Source organism: Oryctolagus cuniculus, chromosome 20 (genome assembly GCF_964237555.1).
Source record: "Oryctolagus cuniculus chromosome 20, mOryCun1.1, whole genome shotgun sequence".
Classification (NCBI taxonomy): Eukaryota; Metazoa; Chordata; class Mammalia; order Lagomorpha; family Leporidae; genus Oryctolagus; species Oryctolagus cuniculus.
In genome coordinates, this window is record NC_091451.1 from 16,508,150 (window position 1) to 16,529,367 (window position 21,218).

At 39.6% G+C, this 21,218-nt stretch overlaps 5 protein-coding genes across 8 annotated transcripts in view; all 5 read right to left on the reverse strand.

Moving 5' to 3' along the window:
- Positions 1–21,218, reverse strand: part of LOC100344015 (disintegrin and metalloproteinase domain-containing protein 21) — a 182,104-nt gene that overhangs the window by 94,127 nt on the left and 66,759 nt on the right. The gene's annotated exons all lie outside the window — the stretch shown is intronic.
- The window catches only part of LOC100343514 (disintegrin and metalloproteinase domain-containing protein 20-like), a 150,422-nt gene that overhangs the window by 62,435 nt on the left and 66,769 nt on the right, over positions 1–21,218 (reverse strand). The gene's annotated exons all lie outside the window — the stretch shown is intronic.
- LOC138842981 (disintegrin and metalloproteinase domain-containing protein 20-like) overlaps positions 1–21,218 on the reverse strand; it is a 126,548-nt gene that overhangs the window by 34,016 nt on the left and 71,314 nt on the right. The window lies entirely within an intron of this gene.
- The window catches only part of LOC100343257 (disintegrin and metalloproteinase domain-containing protein 20), a 90,721-nt gene that overhangs the window by 2,728 nt on the left and 66,775 nt on the right, over positions 1–21,218 (reverse strand). The window lies entirely within an intron of this gene.
- LOC100343004 (disintegrin and metalloproteinase domain-containing protein 20) overlaps positions 5,467–21,218 on the reverse strand; it is an 82,527-nt gene continuing 66,775 nt past the window's right edge. The window contains exon 3 of one of the 2 annotated variants that reach the window (XM_070065164.1): positions 5,467–13,625. In XM_070065164.1, the coding sequence (XP_069921265.1) occupies positions 11,260–13,470 (2,211 nt within the window). In that variant the 5' untranslated portion in view covers positions 13,471–13,625 and the 3' untranslated portion in view covers positions 5,467–11,259. Of the gene's footprint in view, positions 13,651–21,218 lie in introns of both variants that reach the window. The other variant, XM_070065163.1, reaches the window with a different exon arrangement.

Below are 21,218 nucleotides of genomic sequence, written 5' to 3' on the forward strand. Positions count from 1 at the left end.
AGGAAGGGTGGGAAAGAGAAAGAAGGCAGTGAGACTAACATGATTCTTGAAATGGATTTGGTCTAAGCTATGTTTTAAACACACACACACACATATAGAAAGGTAGTTTTCAGTGGAAAGAAGATTGGAAAAAGGTAGATACTGCTAAATGTGGTTCGTAGATAAAGATTCATCATATATAGTGTCTTGAACTTGTATATTAAATAAAGATGTCTTATGTTAAGCTACCCAAATTTATCTTCCACCTTAAAATTTGCTGGCATCCTCTGCCTTCAGCATAAATGAGAGTAACTCAGTTTTTGTTCTTTTCTTCTTGCTGTTAGCTCAATCTTTCAATTACACAGACATTTTATATAGATTGTGTTCTGTTCTATTTAGCAGGCACTAAATCCCACCTAAAGGGCTTGTGCAGGGAGACCAACTAAATAATTGTTTTTTAGGATAATGACTTCTTTTCTGCACAGAAGTCCACCACAGTTAGAGGAAGGCAGGACACTTGTCTCATAACTGGGAGTGGGACGTGGGTTTGGGGAGTGGGCACAAAGCCCACATGCCTCCAGCCACATCGTGGAGGCAGCAGCCTTTTCTCCACATGCATCCTGCACTGAATCCTAACACGCCCATTTAATTAATCAGTGCAGATGATTTTCTGGTTTTCACAAGGCTTATGGTTACCCAAATCTATCTACTTCAATTGCAATATTCCTAATGAACATGCAATGAGGAGCTTAACCATTGAGTAAGTAAATAAAATATTCAGAGGACTACAGGTTGTGTGGATTTCAAAACTTCATTATCGTTAAAATATATGTTTTTGCTAACATAAAAGTTAATTTGTCAATTCACTGACATTTCTTAAAAAGTATCAGTGATCATTTAATATTTCAAATCAAAAGGTAAAACAAATTTGTAGATAACACTAGTGGCCTCAAGATTGTGAATATACTATGTTCCTAAATATGTATATAAGAAATTCATTATGTTTGTATACCTTAAATAAAAAGTTTCTGGGACAAAAACAAATAAATAAATAAATAAATAAATAATACAAAGTTTATGAATAGATACACATGGCATTAGCTGTACAGAGCATGCACAGTGTTTAGCATTATGATGTCAAGAAAGCAGGAACAAGTCTGGATAGAATTCCAAAACAAATATGTGGCTACCAGATGCCACAAGCAGAAACCAGGAGCATTGGATGAAACCTCTGTCAAAGTATCTCTAATATAGGTGAAACCCAAACACCAGTATTCCTTGCCATGTCTCTTTTCATCATATCTTTCATATTATTTGTCACATCATTTAGGGTGTAAAGAATTGGAAGATTATTGTGGTCCATGTGAAGGAGTCAAAATAGGAAAGTATACTGAAAAACACCTCTGTGTCAGGTCAGTCTTTGTCACTAAAGCATTACTCCAAGGGCAATGCTTAACAAATATCACATTCCCAGTAATTTTGTGAACTGTGTCATGGGATTGTCCTTCTTCTGACATGAAAGGAACTTAAACCACTGTCAGTTCATCCTCTGCCACAGTCAGGAACTCTCGGCTATTTCAAGTTCCTCAAAATGCTGTCTGACCATGTTTCCACTCACTCAGTGTCAACCTATTCCAGCATTTTTCAAACTCAGGTCACAGAGTACATTTGGGTCACAAAAACCATTTAGTGCACCACAAGTATGTGAAACACCAGAATATAAACTGCTGCAGCACTTCACACACAGGAGTGACTCTTGCCATTATGGACACCAAGGATCTTAGAGTAGCATATGGCTCAGTTCATATGCTGATTAGCAGTTTTGAACTCCTGACTGAACACTCAAACTTGATGGGGGAGCATTGAACAGAGCAGGTTAACCCACTGCCTTCAGTGATGGCATCTGGTATGGGCACCAGTCGAGTCCCTGCTGTTCCATTTACAATCCAGCTCCCTCTAATGCACCTGGGAAATCAGCAGAAAATGGCCCCAGCCACCCACATGGGAAACATGATGGAGTTCTAGGCTTTTGGCTTTGGCATGGCCAAGCCCTGGCTTTTATGGTAATTGGGGAATAAATCAGCTGCTGGAATATATATCTTTCTCTCTCGTTCACTCTGCTTCTCTCTCAGTATCCCTGCTTTTCAAATAAACCTTTAAAAAGTTATCCAAAACTAAATAAAAATTAAGTTTATTCTTCGCACCTGACAGGGATGCCCACTCTCACCACTGCTATTTAACATAGTTCTGGAAGTTTTAGCCAGAGCCATCAGAGAAGAAAAAGAAATTAAAGGAATACAAATTGAGAAGGAAGAAGTCAAACTATCCCTCTTTGCAGACAATATGATTCTTTACTTAGGAGATCCAAAGAACTCTATTAAGAGACTATTGGAACTCATAGAGGAGTTTGGCAAAGTGGCAGGATATAAAATCAATGCACAAAAATCAACAGCCTTTGTATACACAAGCAATGCCATGGCTGAGAAAGAACTGCTAAGATCAATCCCATTCACAATAGCTACAAAAACAATCAAATACCTTGGAATAAACTTAACCAAGGACGTTCAAGATCTCTACGATGAGAATTACAAAATCTTAAAGAAAGAAATAGAAGAGGATACCAAGAAATGGAAAAATCTTCCATGCTCATGGATTGGAAGAATCAACATTATCAAAATGTCCATTCTCCCAAAAGCAATTTACAGATTCAATGCAATCCCAATCAAGATACCAAAGACCTTCTTCTCAGATCTAGAAAAAATGATGCTGAAATTCATATGGAGGCACAAGAGACCTCGAATAGCTAAAGCAATCTTGTACAACAAAAACAAAGCCGGAGGCATCTCAATACCAGACTTCAGGACATACTACAGGGCAGTTGTAATCAAAACAGCATGGTACTGATACAGAAACAGGTGGATAGACCAATGGAACAGAATTGAAACACCAGAAATCAACCCAAACATCTACAGCCAACTTATATTTGATCAAGGATCTAAAACTAATTCCTGGAGCAAGGACAGTCTATTCAATAAATGGTGCTGGGAAAACTGGATTTCCACGTGCAGAAGCATGAAGCAAGACCCCTACCTTTCACCTTACACAAATATCCACTCAACATGGATTAAAGACCCAAATCTACGACCTGACACCATCAAGTTATTAGAGAACATTGGAGAAACCCTTCAAGATATTGGCACAGGCAAAGAATTTCTGGAAAAGACCCGGGAGGCACAGGCAGTCAAAGCCAAAATCAACTATTGGGATTGCATCAAATTGAGAAGTTTCTGTACTGCAAAAGAAACAGTCAGGAGAGTGAAGAGACAACCAACAGAATGGGAAAAAATGTTCACAAACTATGCAACAGATAAAGGGTTAATAACCAGAATCTACAAAGAGATCAAGAAACTCCACAAAAACAAAACAAACAACCCACTTAAGAGAGGGGCCAAGGACCTCAATAGACATTTTTCAAAACAGGAAATCCAAATGGCCAACAGGCACATGAAAAACTGTTCAAGGTCACTAGCAATCAGGGAAATGCAAATCAAAACCACAATGAGGTTTCACCTCACCCCGGTTAGAATGGCTCACATTCAGCAATCTACCAACAACAGATGCTGGCGAGGATGTGGGGAAAAAGGGACACTAACCCACTGTTGGTGGGAATGCACACTGGTCAAGCCACTATGGAAGTCAGCCTGGAGATTCCTCAGAAACCTGAAGATAACCCTACCGTTCGACCCAGCCATCCCACTCCTTGGAATTTACCCAAAGGAATTTAAATTGGCAAACAGAAAAGCCGCCTGCACCCTATGTTTATTGCAGCTCAATTCACAATAGCCAAGACCTGAAACCAACCTAAATGCCCATCAACAGTACACTGGATATAGAAATTATGGGATATGTACTCTTTAGAATACTATACCGCAGTAAGAAACAACGAAATCCAGTCATTTGCAAAAAAATGGAGCAGTCTGGAACATATCATGCTGAGTGAAATAAGCCAGTCCCAAAGGGACAAATATCATATGTTCTCCCTGATTGGTGACAACTGGCTGAACACCGAAAAGGAAACCTCCTGAAGTGAAATGGACACTATGGGAAATGGTGACTTGATCAGCATAGCCCTGACTGTTAATGAACAACTTAATACATTATCCCTCTTAGTAGTTTTTTTGTCTGTTCTACTTAACATGACTGGTTTAATTCTGTAATTAATACACAGTTATTCTTAAGTGCTGAAATTTAACTGAAATGTGATCCCTGTTAAACCTAAGAGTGGGAATAAGAGAGGGAAGAGATGTACAATTTGGGACATGCTCAAGCTGACTTGCCCCAAATGGTAGAGTTAGAAACATACCAGGGGACTCCAATTCAATCCCATCAAGGTGGCATGTACCAGTGCCATCTCACTAGTCCAAGAGATCAATTTCAGTTCACAATTGATCATAATGAAAGGACTAAGAGTCAAAGGGAGCACATAAACAAGTCTAATACCTGCTAATACTAACCGATAGAATAAAGGGGAGAGTGATCCAACATGGGAAGCGGGATACTCAGCAGACTCATAGAATGGCGGATGTCCTAAACAGCACTCTGACCTCAGAATAGCCCTAAAGGCATTCGGATCTGGCTGAAAGCCCATGAGAGTATTTCAGGCATGGAAAGCCAAGACACTCTGGCAAAAAAAAAAAAAAACCAACACCTAAATGAAAGATCTCTGTGAGTGAGATCCCAGTGGAAAGTACAGGTCTTCAAAGAAGGAGGTACCTTTCTCTGAAGGGAGGAGAGAACCTCCACTTTGACTATGACCTTGTCTAAACAAGATAAGAGTCGGAGAACTCAAGGGGCTTCCATAGCCTTGGACTCTCATGACTGGAGCATAGGGAGATTACTGATGCCATAAACAAGAGTGTCAATTGTTAAGTCAACAACAGGAGTCACTGTGCACTTACTCCTCATGTAGGATCTCTGTCCTTAATGTGCTGTACATTGAGACTTAATGCTATAACGAGTACTCAAACAGTATATTTCACTTTGTGTTTCTATGGGGGTGCAAACTGTTGAAAGCTTTACTTAATGTATACTAAACTGATCTTCTGTAAAAAAAAAAGAAATTATCAATTCCCAACTTGACTCTCACTGGGATTAAACATGACAATAGGTCTGATCTGATTTCATCATCATTTAAAAAATCATCTATTATTTTTCACTTTATGTTTCTGTGTGGGAGCAAACTGTTGAAATCTTTACTTAATGTATACTAAACTGATCTTCTGTATATTAAGAGAATCTAAAATGAATCTTGATGTGAATGGAAGGGGAGAGGGAGTGGGAAAGGGGAGGGTTGCGGGTGGGAGGGACGTTATGGGGGGAAGCCATTGTAATCCATAAGCCGTACTTTGGAAATTTATATTCATTAAATAAAAGTTTTTAAAAAAAGAAATAAAATAGAAAAAAATTAAATTTATTCTTGGCCTATGAGACTGGAGAACACAATCTCCACATTATTTTTCTCCACTTTGATCTGCCTAAGGGCAGGCATTTCCCCTAATAGTTAAGACGATGAATCCGTGTCTTGTTCACTTCCAGGCTCTTTTTCCTGACTCCAGTTTTCCACTAATGCAGGCATCGAAGGCAGTAGTGTGGTTCACACAAATGGGTTCCTGCCACATACATGGGAAACCTCAATTTAGTTCTTTTCTCTTGGATATGGCTCAGCCAAACACAAGCTGTTTAAGATATTTGATAAGTAAACCAGCACATAGGATCTCTCCCTTTCTCATCCTTGCTCAAATACCTATTTTTTAAACTATCAGTAATGGTTACTTGGAATGATGTGGCACTGAGAAAGCAAGGATGGATCAACTTTTTGAGGTAGAGTAGTATTTTCTATACAATATAACAAATTACCACAAACTCAGCAGCTTTAAATAATATACATTTATTATTTCATAGGTTACATGGGTCAGGAGTATGGGTGTGGCTTACATAATAGGCCCTTTGCAACAAGCAACTTGCCAGCTAAGCATAGTTGGCATCAAAGCCCATATTTGGGGAAGATCTTCCTCCGTGCTTGCTTCTACTGTTGTAGTTTTAATTTCCTTGAATCTGCAGAACTCATGGCAACTGGCTTCTGCTTGAGCCAGAAAGAAATAAACAGTGTGTGCTTCAAGTTTCACCTCTAGATCTTTTTAAAGACTCAACCAGAAGGTCTTGGCCACCTAGGTAGGTCCCAAGCTGGACATAAAAAGCCCAATACCACATGTTCTTTATATGTGAGAGCTAAAATTAAAAAATAGAAAAGCATAAAACAAAAAAGAAACAAATGACCAGTGTTACTACAATTATAATTTTATCAAAAATTACTTTGTATCTTTATCAAACTAATATTTACAATGACATACTACTATAGTTTTAATGATTTGTGATAATAGTGAAATGTATCATATATGAGTTGAATGGTCATATTTTCATTTGATTATTATTTATACTGCTTGCCTTTATTTCCACTGAACTTGGGTCTTGTACTTTTTATATTTTGAACTATTTATTTACTGGCGCATTAAGACTTTGATTATAAAGTAAATTAAAAATATGTTATTTCAGAATTTTTAAATAAGACAAAGAGGGAAGGAAGTAAGGAAAGAAGAAAGGAAGGAAAGGAAGGAAGAATGGAAAAGAGGAGCGAGTGAGGAAGTACATATCATTATACTCTTAAAATTGCATCTATGATGACACTGAATCTCTTCTGTTTGTATTAAATATCACTTTAACATGAGACAAAAAATTTTGATACTAAAAGATACATATATGGCCACCTGTTGTCAAAAACAAATGTAGCCATCACTCAACTACAAACACAAAACTCAAAAGAAAATCTATCAGTTAAGCATCTTAATTACACCTGAAAATCACATTTACCAATACCGACTGCAGCCTTCCTGGTTAAGACTCCAGAAGCACAAGTAACAAAACCAAATTGAACAAATGAGATTACATCGAGCTAAGAACCTTCTGCACAGCAAAGGAAACACTCAAGAAAGTGAAGACTCAATTGGCAGAATGGGAGAAAATACTCAGAATCTGTACAACTGATAAAGGGTTAATATCCAGAATAAAAAGGAGCTAGAGAAACTCGACAACAAAATAAAACAATGCAGTTAAGAGAAAATGACATGAACAAGCTGAAGCAGAAGCACGTGTTGTAAGGCAATATGCTGAGAGGACAGCATGTCATTCCCTGTACGCACTGAACCAGAGTCCCAACAAGGGTCTAGAAACAAAGGCCTAGGAACAGGAGACACCTGTTTTCCAGAACTCCCAAAGATTCATTGAGGTGGTGTGTGCTTCCCATCCCTTACATCTCTGGGCTGTACAGGTGGAGATCTTGGACTTCAAAGGAGTTCTATATTCACCAGTTGCAAAGTTAAGAGTCATAATGTATTATAAGCTTGTACTGTCATGTGGAAAGTTTGACCTCACCATGTCTTTAAATCAGAAACAAAAGAAGGAACACATAACTGAGAGGGGCAATCAACCCCAATAAAAAGAGACAAGGCTGCTGTTATAAGATGGGGATACCAGCACATATGAGTAAACCCTGGGCATTCTTCTCAGGAACCTCTTGGTAGTCCTTGGCCCAGTGGTAACTATAAATGGATGGAGTCAGAAACCCAGTGTGAGCAGGCTGTGTTGATGAGGTGCTCAGGTTGGTGATAAGCACCTGCATTGTAACATACAGTGATGCATAGTAACCATCCAAAGCCATCATCTGAGGGAAAGGGAAATGAGAGTAGATAGCAGAAAAGATACACATTAAGTACGCTTTCATCCCTGATACCAAACATGGCCTAGACGTTGTGATTCATCTCACTAACTTTCCTCTTTAATGTTCCCCACAAGAAGAGGCACTCAGCAGAATCCTGGAGGAGATGCTGCCAGATATGAATGTAAAAGTGGATCAGAGAAGCGCAGATCTCAAACTGCGGAATATCCCCAGAGCAGTCACCTCCAATTGAGCAAGGAGAGGGCGTGAACATCAGACCATTTCATCCAAACTCACACACATCTGCCAAACAATATTTCATTGCCATGTAAAGATGGGTAGCAGGCCAACTACTGTCTGTTTTATATGGTGATCTGTCATCAAAGAGAACCAACAGGTTAGTCCATTGCATTGGTTTTCGATATAGAAAGCCAGGGCAGCTGGCACCACGGCTCATTTGGCTAATCCTCCGCCTGCAGTGCTGGCACCCTGGGTTCTAGTCCCGGTTGGGGCTCCGGATTCTGTCCTGGTTGCTCCTCTTCCAGTCCAGCTCTCTGCTGTGGCCCGGGAAGGCAGTGGAGGATGGCCCAAGTGCTTGGGCCCTGCACCCGCATGGGAGACCAGGAAGAAGCACCTGGCTCCTGGCTTCAGATGGGCATAGCACGCCAGCTGTAGCAGCCATTTGGGGGTGAACCAATGGAAAAGGAAAACCTTTCTCTCTGTCTATCTCTTACTGTCTAACTCTGCCTATCAAAAAAAAGAAAGAAAAGAAAGCCAGGGCTTCAGCAGAAGTCAGCTTAGGAAGAGCCCTGGCAGCTCTGCCAGCCAAGAGTTGGGTCTCTGGAAACGGACCTTCCCTGGAGTCAAAGGACTGCAGGACAAAGCCACAGACCTTGTTCTCTCTAAGCTGAAAAGTCTTTCCATCGGCCCAGCTTCCGAAGTAACCACTGCTGTTGAGGGGGTGGCCAAGTAGGATGAACAACACTGCAGGCAGAAGTGTAAACTTCCTGTTAGAGATGCCACCTGCCTATACCTGGACAGCTCTCCTCCCAGGCCAGCTAGGTAATGGAAGTCAACAGGGTGCCTTCCCAAGGAGGTTCACACCTCCCTTAGGGTGTACCCCATGTGAAGACATAGATAGATCTGGGCCTCATAATTGGCAAGGCCTTAAAGCCCACCTGATTACTATCAGGCCCCTTCTGTCAGGTTCTATTTGCCTCTCAATTGGAGAACTTATTCGTGTTTAGACAGCAGCTTTCTTAGGTCATCCAATAACGATTCTGTCCTTTGTTCTAGACCCTGTCTAGCCCACTTGGGGACTCATTCCGTTGTAATCATAACCTCTACTCTAACATCAATGGTTCTACTTCTGACCTGTATGTATTGATGGTCCTCTCCCCCACTAAATGTTATATGATTATTCAGTATTTTCTCTACAGACAAACCCCTCTACCTGCAAGAGACAAGCGGTCCTTCTCCCAGTCTTGGTTGGGATCAGCTTCAAACCACATCCATCAAGCAATCTTCACAGGGGTCCAGAGAACCCCCTCATTTCCTCTCCTCTATGAAATCCTCTCATTACATGGTTAATGCTACTCTTAGGATTATTGGTTGCTATTCTCACTCTTTTATGCTACCATGTCTGTTTAAATGTCTATAGGAGGTGATAATGGAATGAATCAAGACCTTCACCAACCAGGTGGTCAACCAAATCCTGCTACAGGGATATACTCAGTTCCCCACCCAGGAGACAGCAGCTTGAGACAACAACCCATGCCAGCAGGGAGTACCTTGTCACCCCATGTCAACAAGAAGTAGCTCTAAAGACAGATCACCAGGAGCTGACGCTGTGGTGCAGCAGGTTAAAGCCCTGGCCTGCAGTGTCAACATCCCATATGGGCACTGGTTTGAGTCCCAGCTGCTCCTCTTCAGATCCAGCTCTCTGCTATGGTTTGGGAAAGCAGTAGAAGATGGCCCAAGTCCTTGGAACTCTGTACCCACATGGTAGATCTGGAAGAAGCTCCTGGCTCCTGGCTTTAGATCAGCTCAGCTCTGGCCATTGCGGTCATTTGGGGGGAGTGAACCAGCAGATGGAAGACACATTCTCTCTCTCTCTCTCTCTCTCTCTCTCTCTAACTCTTTCAAATAAATAAAATAAATATTTTTTTAAAAAAGATCATTGTCCCTCTACTCCTCCTGGACTTTGGGGGCTAATGTAATCCCACACAACTCTTGCTTTACAAAAACAAAAGGGGGCAACGTTAGTAAAATGTCGCAGTCTTATCTATGGTGCAATCTACACCCTGGCAACATCCTAGGCTCTAGCCCCCACTGCCATTGCTGGAAGCCTGGTGACCACATGTCTCAACTACAGGTGTAAGCTCCACCCCCACCCTAATGAGATTAGCTGCTCCTACTTCCCTGCCCGCCTCCCAGCAAAGGTTTAACAAGACCTGTTCCAAAACACATCTCTCTCTCTCCCTCTCTCTCTTATGTTCTCCTTCTCTCTTTTTCCTTCTTTGCCCCTTCCCTCTGGTCTGCCGGGTTTCCCCCACCAATAAACCCCTTCCCTTAAAAAAATATTTCATTGCCAGAATGACCAGGGTGGCAGTGTAATCCAATTTCCCATCCACACCTCTGACTTATCTTCTTTTCCACAGCTGTTGGTGTCTAATAAACTCTTTCATTCTAGACTCCAACTCAGTGTCTGCTTCTGGAGACAACAACCAACAAGGAAGATAACTACAGAAAGCCCCACACACCTCTAGGGAAAGTAAAACAGGGGTAGTTTATTGTGTTCATTATAGCACAGGCCATTACAGAACTCCATGTGAAACAGGGGCTGAGATCTCTAAGGAGAGTGTGACCAAGCTAGTACTGGAGCTTCATGAACTCACAAGAGGAACCCGCAGTCAATCCAAACCACAACACAATCACTGAGGGAGTTGGTGGTCAACAGCTGCTAGTAATTCTAAGGAAGAATATAGGTGGTTCTAACAGTGACCATGAAACTGGTATCTAAACTGATCTGGGTTACCAGGTAAATGTCTCAGCCAAAAATTATGCTTCCAGAAATGGGAAGAACAAAGGAAAGAAAACTTCCTTCTCAACCCATCTGTCACTCCAGGTTAATTCTTCTGTTCTCTTGTTCAAATACAGTTGTGCCAAACAGAAATGAACTTTGTAGATACATATGCCATAAATTACCCAGTAGAGTGAAGATGTGAGAGAATGTTTAATGTGTGCTTTTTCTGGGTCTTTGCTCCAGAAACAATGAGAAAATTCTGAGGAAACTGATGTCCAATGTTGCTTACAACACTAAAAAGTAAATAAGAACATGCAGGAATGCCATGCTTTCATATTTATTGCTTATGGTCCTGACATGAGGTAGCAATGTTTTCTGTCTAAACAGTTAGATGTGTCTTGTTTTTCTATTATGAAAAGTATAGATTCTTTTAAAAGAAGCATGCGTATGAGCCTCCTCTCCCTCATCCCTCTTCTTTCTTTGCTCACTCATCTTCTGTTTCTGTTTCTGTTTCTTCACTTCCTTCCTCCTCTTTTTCCTTTTTCTCCTTTTCTCCCCTACATAGCAGAAAGTAGCAAATTATACATAAATAAATCAAAGGAATAAGGAGTAATAGTGACAACAAACTCAATTTTCTCTTAATTGGCACTGGCAGCTCTTCCACAGCTTTTTCAGGAGCTGGACCGCTGTCCACACTACCTCCATTGCCTTGCAAAGTACAATTTGGAGGTGCCCATCCAAAGTGACAGTGACAGTGCTGTCTATTGTTGCAGATCCCATGCATGTTGCAGTCCTGAGGCTTACAGTAACCTCTCAGGATACCTGTACCTATACATACCTTGCCAATGCATATCTTCTCTGGACCACACACCGTGCCATCTTTTACTCTACCAATATCAGGAATGGACATCCCTAAATGATAATCAGTGCTCCAGCAAGTAGTATTATTGAAATGAAACTGATGCACTGTAATATGTTCTTTCAGTTCTGGAATTTGGTGGACATTTTCACACTGAATTCTCCCACACCTGACGTTACGGGGCGAACATTTTATATATGTTGTTTCATCAATATGACAGTGACCAAAACGGGTTCCTTGGCTGTTCAGTTCTTGGTAGCAACTGTCAGATGCACCCCTGGCCTCTTGGCCAAAAATCTCCTTACATTGAGTATCATGGTTGTTACACATCTTATCAAAGCAGTAGGAATTGTCACTACAGGAGATGCCATCCTTCACAAATACATCATCTGGACACTCATGCGATGTCCCATTGCACCACTCTGGAAGGTCACATTGATTGACCTGCTCTCTACATAAAGTCCCTGGTGGCATGAATTTGCAGTCTTCGCAACAACTTCCAGAAACACAAGCAGCCCCAGGCTTCCGTGTACAGTTCAACATACAGCAGGGATCTTGTGTACATTCCTGTATAGAACCACAGTCACACTCCTCCTCATTGTCAACCACTCGGTTACCACAGAACCTCAACCTTATGATTCTCCGTGGATTTGCAGGAGTGAAAATACATCCTCCAGTATCCAAAGTATTGTCAAAAAATTGGCCATAACTGCAGTTGCTGAATTGGGTTGAGTTCTTTCTCTCAGCATTCATTATGCAAAACTGTTGTTCACACACACACCATTTCTCATCATGCTGCATACCCAAATTATGACCAAGCTCATGGGTCAAAGTAAGCGCGAAACGGGTAAAGTTTCTATCTTCAAAGACATCAACTCCAGAGTTAAAAGGACTCCGGCATATTCCTTTAACATAGGCAGCACCAACTTTTTCACCATGTAGTTGTTTTATGAAAAGATGTACAGTATCACGCCAAAGACGAGGATCAAAACTCATATGTTTCCAAACAGCAAATCTCTGCAAAACGTTATCTAAGTCATCTTTTGTCTCTATTTGGTTCATTACATTCCAGATTTCAACCCCAGTCAAAATTACATCAACACTGATTGGGTGATATAAGGTATCCACTATGTTGACAACATGAAATACTTCAGTCTGCACTAGTGTCACATTTCTGTTAGAGTAAACAAATCTATCATTGTCCACAAGCACTCCCAGCTCAACAATCCGATGGTGGGTCCACCAAGGCACATAAGAACGTTGTTTCAGAGTGGAAATATAAGATGATTGTAACTCCAATTGGCGAGCTATAGCCTCTTCTGTTAAACCACATCTCATGTGTGGAGACTCCGTCTCATCACTGCCTATATGATGTATCAGGTGTTCAAATGCTTTAGAGTGTCTGATGGGTTCAATTTCATACATGAGGTCATTTATTTGTAGCATTCCTTGAAAACCTCCATAACAGGCACTAAGGGCAACCAGAGACCTCACAGTCTGCTGCACGTAACCATGATAGTAACAATCAACAGGGACAAAGGGATGATCCTCCTGGAGGCCATGCTGCTCTGTGTAAGTGAACACAGGGAGGTGTGTGGAAATCAACAGCTTCTTGACCTTCATGTGAACAACATATCTCTGGCCCCCAATCCGCATGCGGTAGGAGAGCCATCCTGGAGCCTTTGCACTGGTCACCTTCAAGGGGATCATAACTTCTGAGGAGCTGAAATGCTGGGAGGGCCTGGCCTGGGAGAGGCCATGAATGGACAGAGATACCCCAAGGCAGAGCAGCAGAAGAGTGATCGTGGTGTGCAACAGGGCCCCACCCACTGTCATTATGGAGCAGACGTTATGGAGACATATGTTCAGGGTTAAAGTGGACAGGGTATGAGGAACTGTTGGTCTGGCTCCTCCCTCTGAGCTGCTCTGGGTCCCAGGTTGAACTTTATGGATCTGTGTTCAAGCAGAAGTGGACCATCGGCGCTGCAGTGCTGAAAGTGAAAATAAAAAGAGGAGCTAGGAAAGGAGGGGTGGGAGTGGGTAGGACGGGTGGAAAAGAGAAAGAAGAAAGTGAGACTAAAATGATTCTTGAATTGGGATCACATTTGAAACAATACAAGGCACTAGATTTGGTCTAAACAGTATATATTGGGGGAGGGACATTCCATGGAGTAAAGAAACTGGAAATAGGTGTGTAATGGTCAAATGTGGATGTTGGACACATGAGGATTCACTATATATGATTTTTTTAAACTAAAATCACACAAATTTTCCATCTTAAAAGACATTGGCATCTGACTCAAATTTCTCTTGCACCCTAAAAATTGCTAGGATCTTACATGTTCAGCATGTATGTGAAAAAACACTTTATGTTTCTTTATTGATGCAGATTGCTCCATCTCCCTTTATCAATAGGCATCTTAGGTATACCACATGTTGTTCTATTTAGTAAGCATAAAATTCCCACTTGAAGGGTTCAAGCAAAGAAAACATCTCCAATTGAACAATTGCTTTTTTAATAATGAATTCTTTTCTGCACAGTAGTCTACCATGGTCAGAGGAAGATAGGCATACTGGTGGGTTACCAAGGAATGAGACATGAGTTTGGGAACTAGACATAGAGTCCACATGCCTACAACCACATCATGGAGGCAGCAGCCTTCCACCACACAGCCTGCATCAGGTACTGATTCTACACTCATCTTGGTCAATAAAGATAGACCATTTTCTGGTTTCAACAAGGCTATGGTTACCCATATCAGTCCATTTCAATATCAATTTTCCAAACAAAGTCACATTAAGGAGTTTAACTCTACAGTAAGTTCATGAAAATGTTCAGTGGAACACAATTTGTACGGATTATAAAAACTCATTGTTTTTTTAACCTAGTTTGGTGGGAATATAGACAATGGTTATAAACAATAATTGAATACAAAAATGATCATTTCACCCATATGCAGAAATCTTTGTGAAATAGTCATTCATAGTTTCTTCAATAAAACAGAACCAATGACAATGTAATATCTAAATATTTCCTTTTGTGGTTACAAAATAATAATTGCATTCATTTAGATTTTAAGCCATTTCCACTCAACAGTTCATACACAGAAATAATTTTATGCAGACTGCAATGTAAATAATTATAAATTATATTTTTTGTACTCATTAGTTTCCACAGATCATAGAAAACATACGGCATTTATTATTTGGGATTAGTTTATACCACTAAATATAATGGTTTCCAATTGCACCCATTTTGTTGAAAGACAGTATTCCATTCATTTGTATAAATGAGTAATATTCCACATTATATATACACCACATATGCTTTATCCAGTCATTGGTTGAGGACATCTGGTTAAATTCCATGTCTAAGATATTGTGGATTGAGCTGCAAAACATGGGGGTAAAGTAAGTCTTTAAAATGCTGATTTCATTGCATGTGGGTAAATTCCCAGGAGTGGGATGACAGAGTCATTTGGTAGATTTATTTTCAGATCTCAAAACAATCTCCAGAGGTCAGCACTGTGGTATAGCAGGTAAAGACGCCGCCTTCAGTGTTTGCATCCCAAATGGGTGCAGGTTCAAGTCTCGGCTGCTCCACGTCTGATCCAACTCTATGCTATGGCTTAAGAAAGGAGTAGAAGACGGCCCAAGTCTTTGGGCCCTTGCACCCAAGTGGGAGAACCAGAAAAATTCCTGGCTCCTGGCTTCGAATCAGCCCAGCTCTGGTCATTGCAGCCATTTGGGGAGTGAAACAGCAGATAGAAGACACCTTTTTCTCTTTGCTTCTGCCTCTCTGTAACTCTGTCTTTCAAATAAATCAATAAATCTTTAAAAAAAGAATCTCCATGCTTCTTCCAACAACCTCACCAGCATTCACTGCTTTTCACTGCTGTGTGAGAGCCATTCTAACTGGAGTAAAGTGAAACCTCATTGTGGTTTTGAATTGCATTTCCTTGATGGCTAGTGATCCTGAGCATTTTTTCATGTGTCTGTCGACCACTTGAATTTCATCTTTTAAAAATGCTTATACAAGTCCTTTGCCTATTTCTTGACTGGATTATTAATTTTCTATTTGTTGATTTTCTGGAGCTCATTATAGATTCTGGATATTAATCCTTTACCAGTTGCATAGTTTGAAAATATTTTCTCTCATTTGATCAGCTGCCTTTTCACTTTGTTAAGTGTTGCTTTTGCAACACTTGATATAATTTTTTTTGTTAATTTTGGCTTTGATTGCCTATGCTTCTAGAGTCTTTTCCAAGAAGTCTTTGCCTATGCCAATGTCGTGCAGTTTCCCCAATGTTCTCTTCTAGTAATTTGATGGTATCAGGTAATAGATTTAGATCTTTGATCCATTTTGAATTAAGTTTTTATAAGGTGTAAGCTAAGGTCCTTGTTTCATACCTCTGTACACAAAGATCCAATTTTTCCAGCACCACTTGTTGAAGAGACTATCCTTTCTCCAGAGATTCACTGTAGTTCCTTTTTCTAAGAATTGTTGGCTGTAGATGCAGGCATTGGTGTAGTGGGACTCTTTTCTTTTCTGCCCATCTATATGTCTTGATTATAACTGCCCTAGAGTATGTCTTGAAATCTGGTATTGTGATAGCTACAGTTTGTTTTTTTGTTGTTGTTTATGATTGCTTTAGCTAAGGCCAGTGCTGTGGAATAGATGGCTAAGCTGCCACCTGTAGTGCCAGCATCCCAGGTGGGCACTAGTTTGAATCCTGGCTGCTCTACTTCCAATACAGCTTCTAATAATGTGCCATGAATGGACAGAGATACCTTCTATGTATTTTTTATGTCTCCTTCTATTTCATTCTTTAATGTTTTATAATTTTCTTTCTTTTTTGCCAGGCAGAGTTAGATAGTGAGAGAGACAGACAGACAGAGAGATATAGACAGTGAGAGAGAGACAGAAAGGTCTTCCTTCCGTTGGTTCACTCCTCTAATGGCCACTATGGCCTGCGCTGGGCCAATCTGAAGCCAGGAGCTGGGTCTTCCTCCCAGTCTCCCATGTAGGTACAGGGACCCAAGCACTTGGGCCATCTTCCGCTGCCTTCCTGGGCCACAGCAAAGAGCTGGACTGCAAGAGGAGCAACCAGGACAGAATCCGGTGCCCCAACTGGGACTAGAACCCGGGGTGCCGGCGCCACAGGCAGAGGATAAGCCAAAATGAGCCACGGCACCGGCAATGTTTTATAATTTTCTCATAAATATCTTTGGCAATCTTGATTAAATTTATTCCAAGATTTTTTTCCTGAATATTATGAATAAGATTCATCTTAGAAGTTCTTTCTATACAAAGTTCTTTACTATACAAAGGCTAGTGATTTTTGTGTTAACTGTATACCCTGCCACTCTACCAAACTATTTTATGAATTCCAATAGTGTCTTTGTGGATTCTTTTGGTTTCCCTATATATCATAACATGTTATCTGCAAATAGGGGTAGTTTGGCTTCTTCCATTCCAATTTGCATCCCTTTGATTTTTTTTCTTGCCTAAGGGCTCTGGCTAAAACTTCCAGTACTATATCAATAGCAATGGTGTGGGTGGGCACCCTAGTCTGTTTCCTGATATTAGTGGGAATGTTTCCAACTTTTTCCCCACTGCATAAGATGCTGCCCATGAGTTTGTGATGAATCGCCTTACTGTGTTGAGGAATGTTCCTTCTATACCTTATTTGCTAAAGTTTTTCATCATGAAAGGATGTTATATTTTATCAAATTCTCTCTCTGCATCTATTGAGATAATCATATGGTTTTTGTTCTTGAGTTTGTTAATGTGATGTATCATATTTATTGATTTGAGAGGCTGAACTATCCCTGCAGACAGGTATTAATTTTGGTACACATGAATGATTTTCCTGATGTGTTATTGATCTGATTAGCTAGTATTTTGTTTATGGTCTATGTTCATCAGGGATATTGTTCTATAGTTCTCTATCTTTGTTGCATCTTTTTCTGATTTTGGAATTAAGGTGATGCTGGCCTCATAGAAGGAGTTTTGGAGTATTCCCTTCTTTTCAATTGTTTTGAATAGTTTGAGAAGAATTGGAATTAGTTCTTCTTTAAATGTCTAGTAGAATTGAGCAGTGATGTTATCTGGTCTGGGCTTTTCTTTGTTGGGAGGGTTTTAATACTAATTTAATATCTGTCTTAGTTATTGGTCTGTTTAGGTTTTCTGTGTCTTCATCACTCAATTTCATTAGATTGTAATCTATCCATTTCTTCTACATTTTCCAAGTTGTTGGCATGTAGCTGTTTCTAGTAATTTTGATGATTCTTTTTATTTCTGTGGTATCCATTCGTACATGTCCTTTTTCATCTCTGAATTTATTGGTGTGTCTTCTCCCTGTTTTTTGGTTAGTTCGGATAATGTTGTATCGATTTTGTTGATTTTTTCAAAAAAAAAAAAAAACCAGCTCATCATTTCACTGATCTTTTGTATTGTTTTTTGTTTCAATTTTTTCTAATTTTAATTATTTCTTTCCTTCTACTACTTTTGGGTTAAGTTTATTGTTTTTCTAGGTCCTTGAGATGCAATGATAGATCATTTATTTGATGTCTTTCCAATTTCTTTGATGTAGGCACAATTGACATAAAATTCCTTCTAACACTGCTGTTGCTGTATTCCATAAGCTTTGATAGGTTGTATTGTCACCTTCATTTGTTTCCAAGAATTTTTGATTATCCTTTTCATTTCTTCTATGACTCACTCTTCATTTAGAAGTATGTTATTTAGTCTCCATGTGTTTGCACATTTTCTAGAGAATCTTATTAATTTCTAGCTTTATTCCATCGTGGTCAGAAAAGATACATGATATGATTTCAATTTTTTAATTGCTGACACATGCTTTCTGGCCTAGCATATGGTCTATTCTAAAGAAAGTTCCGTGCACTAATGAAACGAAAATGTATTCTTAAATTGTGGGATGAAATGTTCTGTAGATATCTGTAAGGTCCATTTGATCCATAGTATAGATTAGCTATGTTGTTTCTTTGTTGATTTTCTCTCTAGTTGATCTGTCCACTGTAGAAAGTTGGGTGTTACAGAAAGGTAGTCATTATGAAAGAATGTGAATGCGGAAAATCTCCCAGTAAAAGCACAAAGGAAATACAGCACAGCAATATTATTCTTACTAAAAAATGATAGTGTCAAATCGTTACTTATCAATACTAACCTTGAATGTAAATGGCCTAAATCTCTAATTCAAATACGCAGACTGGCTGAATGGATTGAAAAACAAGATCCATTTTTTTTATTTGCTTCCTAAAAGAAACACACCTCATCAACAAAGATACAAACAGATTGAAAGTGAAAGGATAGAAAAAGATATTCCATGATAACAGAAATCAGAAATGACCAGGTGTACTGAACTTAATATTAGACAAAGCAGACTTTAACAAAAACACTGTTAAAAGGGACAAAGAAGGCACAATCTAATGACTAAGGGATCAATTTAACAGGAAGATGTGACTATAATAAATGTATATGCACCCAATGCCTTGGTGCCTGGCTATTTAAAACTAATACTAATGGATCTAAAGGGAAACACAGACTCCAACACAATAGTAATTGGAGACTTCAACACCCCACTTTCATCAATGGATAGAACAACTAGACAGAAAATCAACAAAGAAACAACAGAGTTAATTGACACTATGTGCCAAATGGACCTAACTGATATCTACAGAACCTTTCATTCCATAATTGCAGAATACACAGTCTTTTCATCACTGCATGAAAATTTCTCTAGAATAGAACATATACTGGACCATAAAGCATGTCTCACCAAATTAAAAAAAAAAAAAAAACTGAAATCACCCCATGCACCTTTTCTGACCACAATGGAATGAAGCTGGAAATTAACAACTCAAGAATCTCTAGAACATATGCAAACACATGGATACTAAATAACATGCTTCTGAATGAACAGTGGAAGAAGTAAAAAGTCTGTAAATGAATGAAGACAATACAACACATCAAAACTTATGGGATACAGCAAAAACTGTGAGAGGGAAGTTTATAGCAACTGGTGCCTACATCAAGAAATTAGAAAGGTACCAAATAAATGACCTATCAGTCCATCTCAAGGATTTAGAAAATAACAGCAAGCCAAACCCAAAATAGTAGGAGGAAAGAAATAATTAAAATTAGAGAAAAACATTCAAAGTTGCAACCATAAATTTTTGAGTAAGAATAAAGCCAATCTAGCAATTCCCCAACTTTTGCACCAATGTATCACTAACCATTTCATATTTGAAATAAGAAGTTCAAACAAAATTGGACATACTCTTTTAGCACACATTGGAGGCTTCAATATAGTGAATATAGACACATGTGGATTTAGCTGTACAGAGAATGATCGGTATTTATCATTATGATGTTCATGGGCAAATCTGGGTAGGATTCCAAAACTAATGGGGGCTACTGGATGCCACAGAAGAAACTGGGATCACTGGATTAAACCTCAGGGAAAGTATCTCTAAAGTAGGAGAAGTACCAGCTATATGAAGAGGTTATAATAGAAATGTGTACTGTAAAACATCTTTGTAACAAGTCCGTCTCATCATCAATGTATCATTCCAAAGACGATCCTGAACAAACATCGCATTCAAAATAACTTAATGGATTGGTATCACATCATAGCCCTTCCTCTGACATGAATAGAACGTCAACCACTATAAGGTTATTGTTCTGCAACAGTCAGGAACATTCAGCTATTTCTAATTTCTCGAAACACTCTCCTACCACACTTCCATTTGCTCAATGTCAACCTATTCCAGCATTTCTCAAACTCAAGTCATAAACAATATTGCGTCATGAAATCCATTTAGCCCACCATGAGTACATGAAATACGAAAGAGTATAAACTATCAGAGCACTTAACACAGAGGAGTGTCACTGGCCATTACCTCTCACCAAAGAGCTGGCTAACAGTTCATATGCTGATTAACAATGTTGAACTCCTAACCTTAAATTCATAATTGGTCTGTGAAGCTGGGAATGGCAGTCTGCACATTATTTTTATCCACCGTGATGACTTCATAAAATGTTGACAAAGAGCAAGTGGTTAGCCTAATAGTTAAAGCACTGCATCAAGGTACATAGGCTCACTTGCAGGCTCCAGTTCATGACTCCAGCTTTCAGCTAATGCAGACCCTGTCAGGCAGCAGGGATGGCTCAAGTAATTTGATTCATCCACAAACATGGAAGACCTAGATTTAGTTTCTTGCTCTTGGCTTTGGCCCAGCCAAGTACAAGCTTTTGCAAGCATGTGTGGAATTAACCAGCTTATGGGTGCTCTCCCTTTCCACTCCCTTCCCCATTCTCTGATTAAATAAATATTTTTTAAACTGTCAGTAGTTAATACTTCTAATGGTGTAGCATTGTGAAAGTGGTCATAAGCAAATGAGATGTGCCAAGTCTTTGAAGTGTATTTGTATTCTATACCATAAAGCTAAACACCAAAAACTCAGCAACCTGAAACAACATACATTTATTACTTCACAGGTTCCATGGACAAGGAGTATGGGCATGGCATACATTACCACACACTTGATAACAAGCAGGT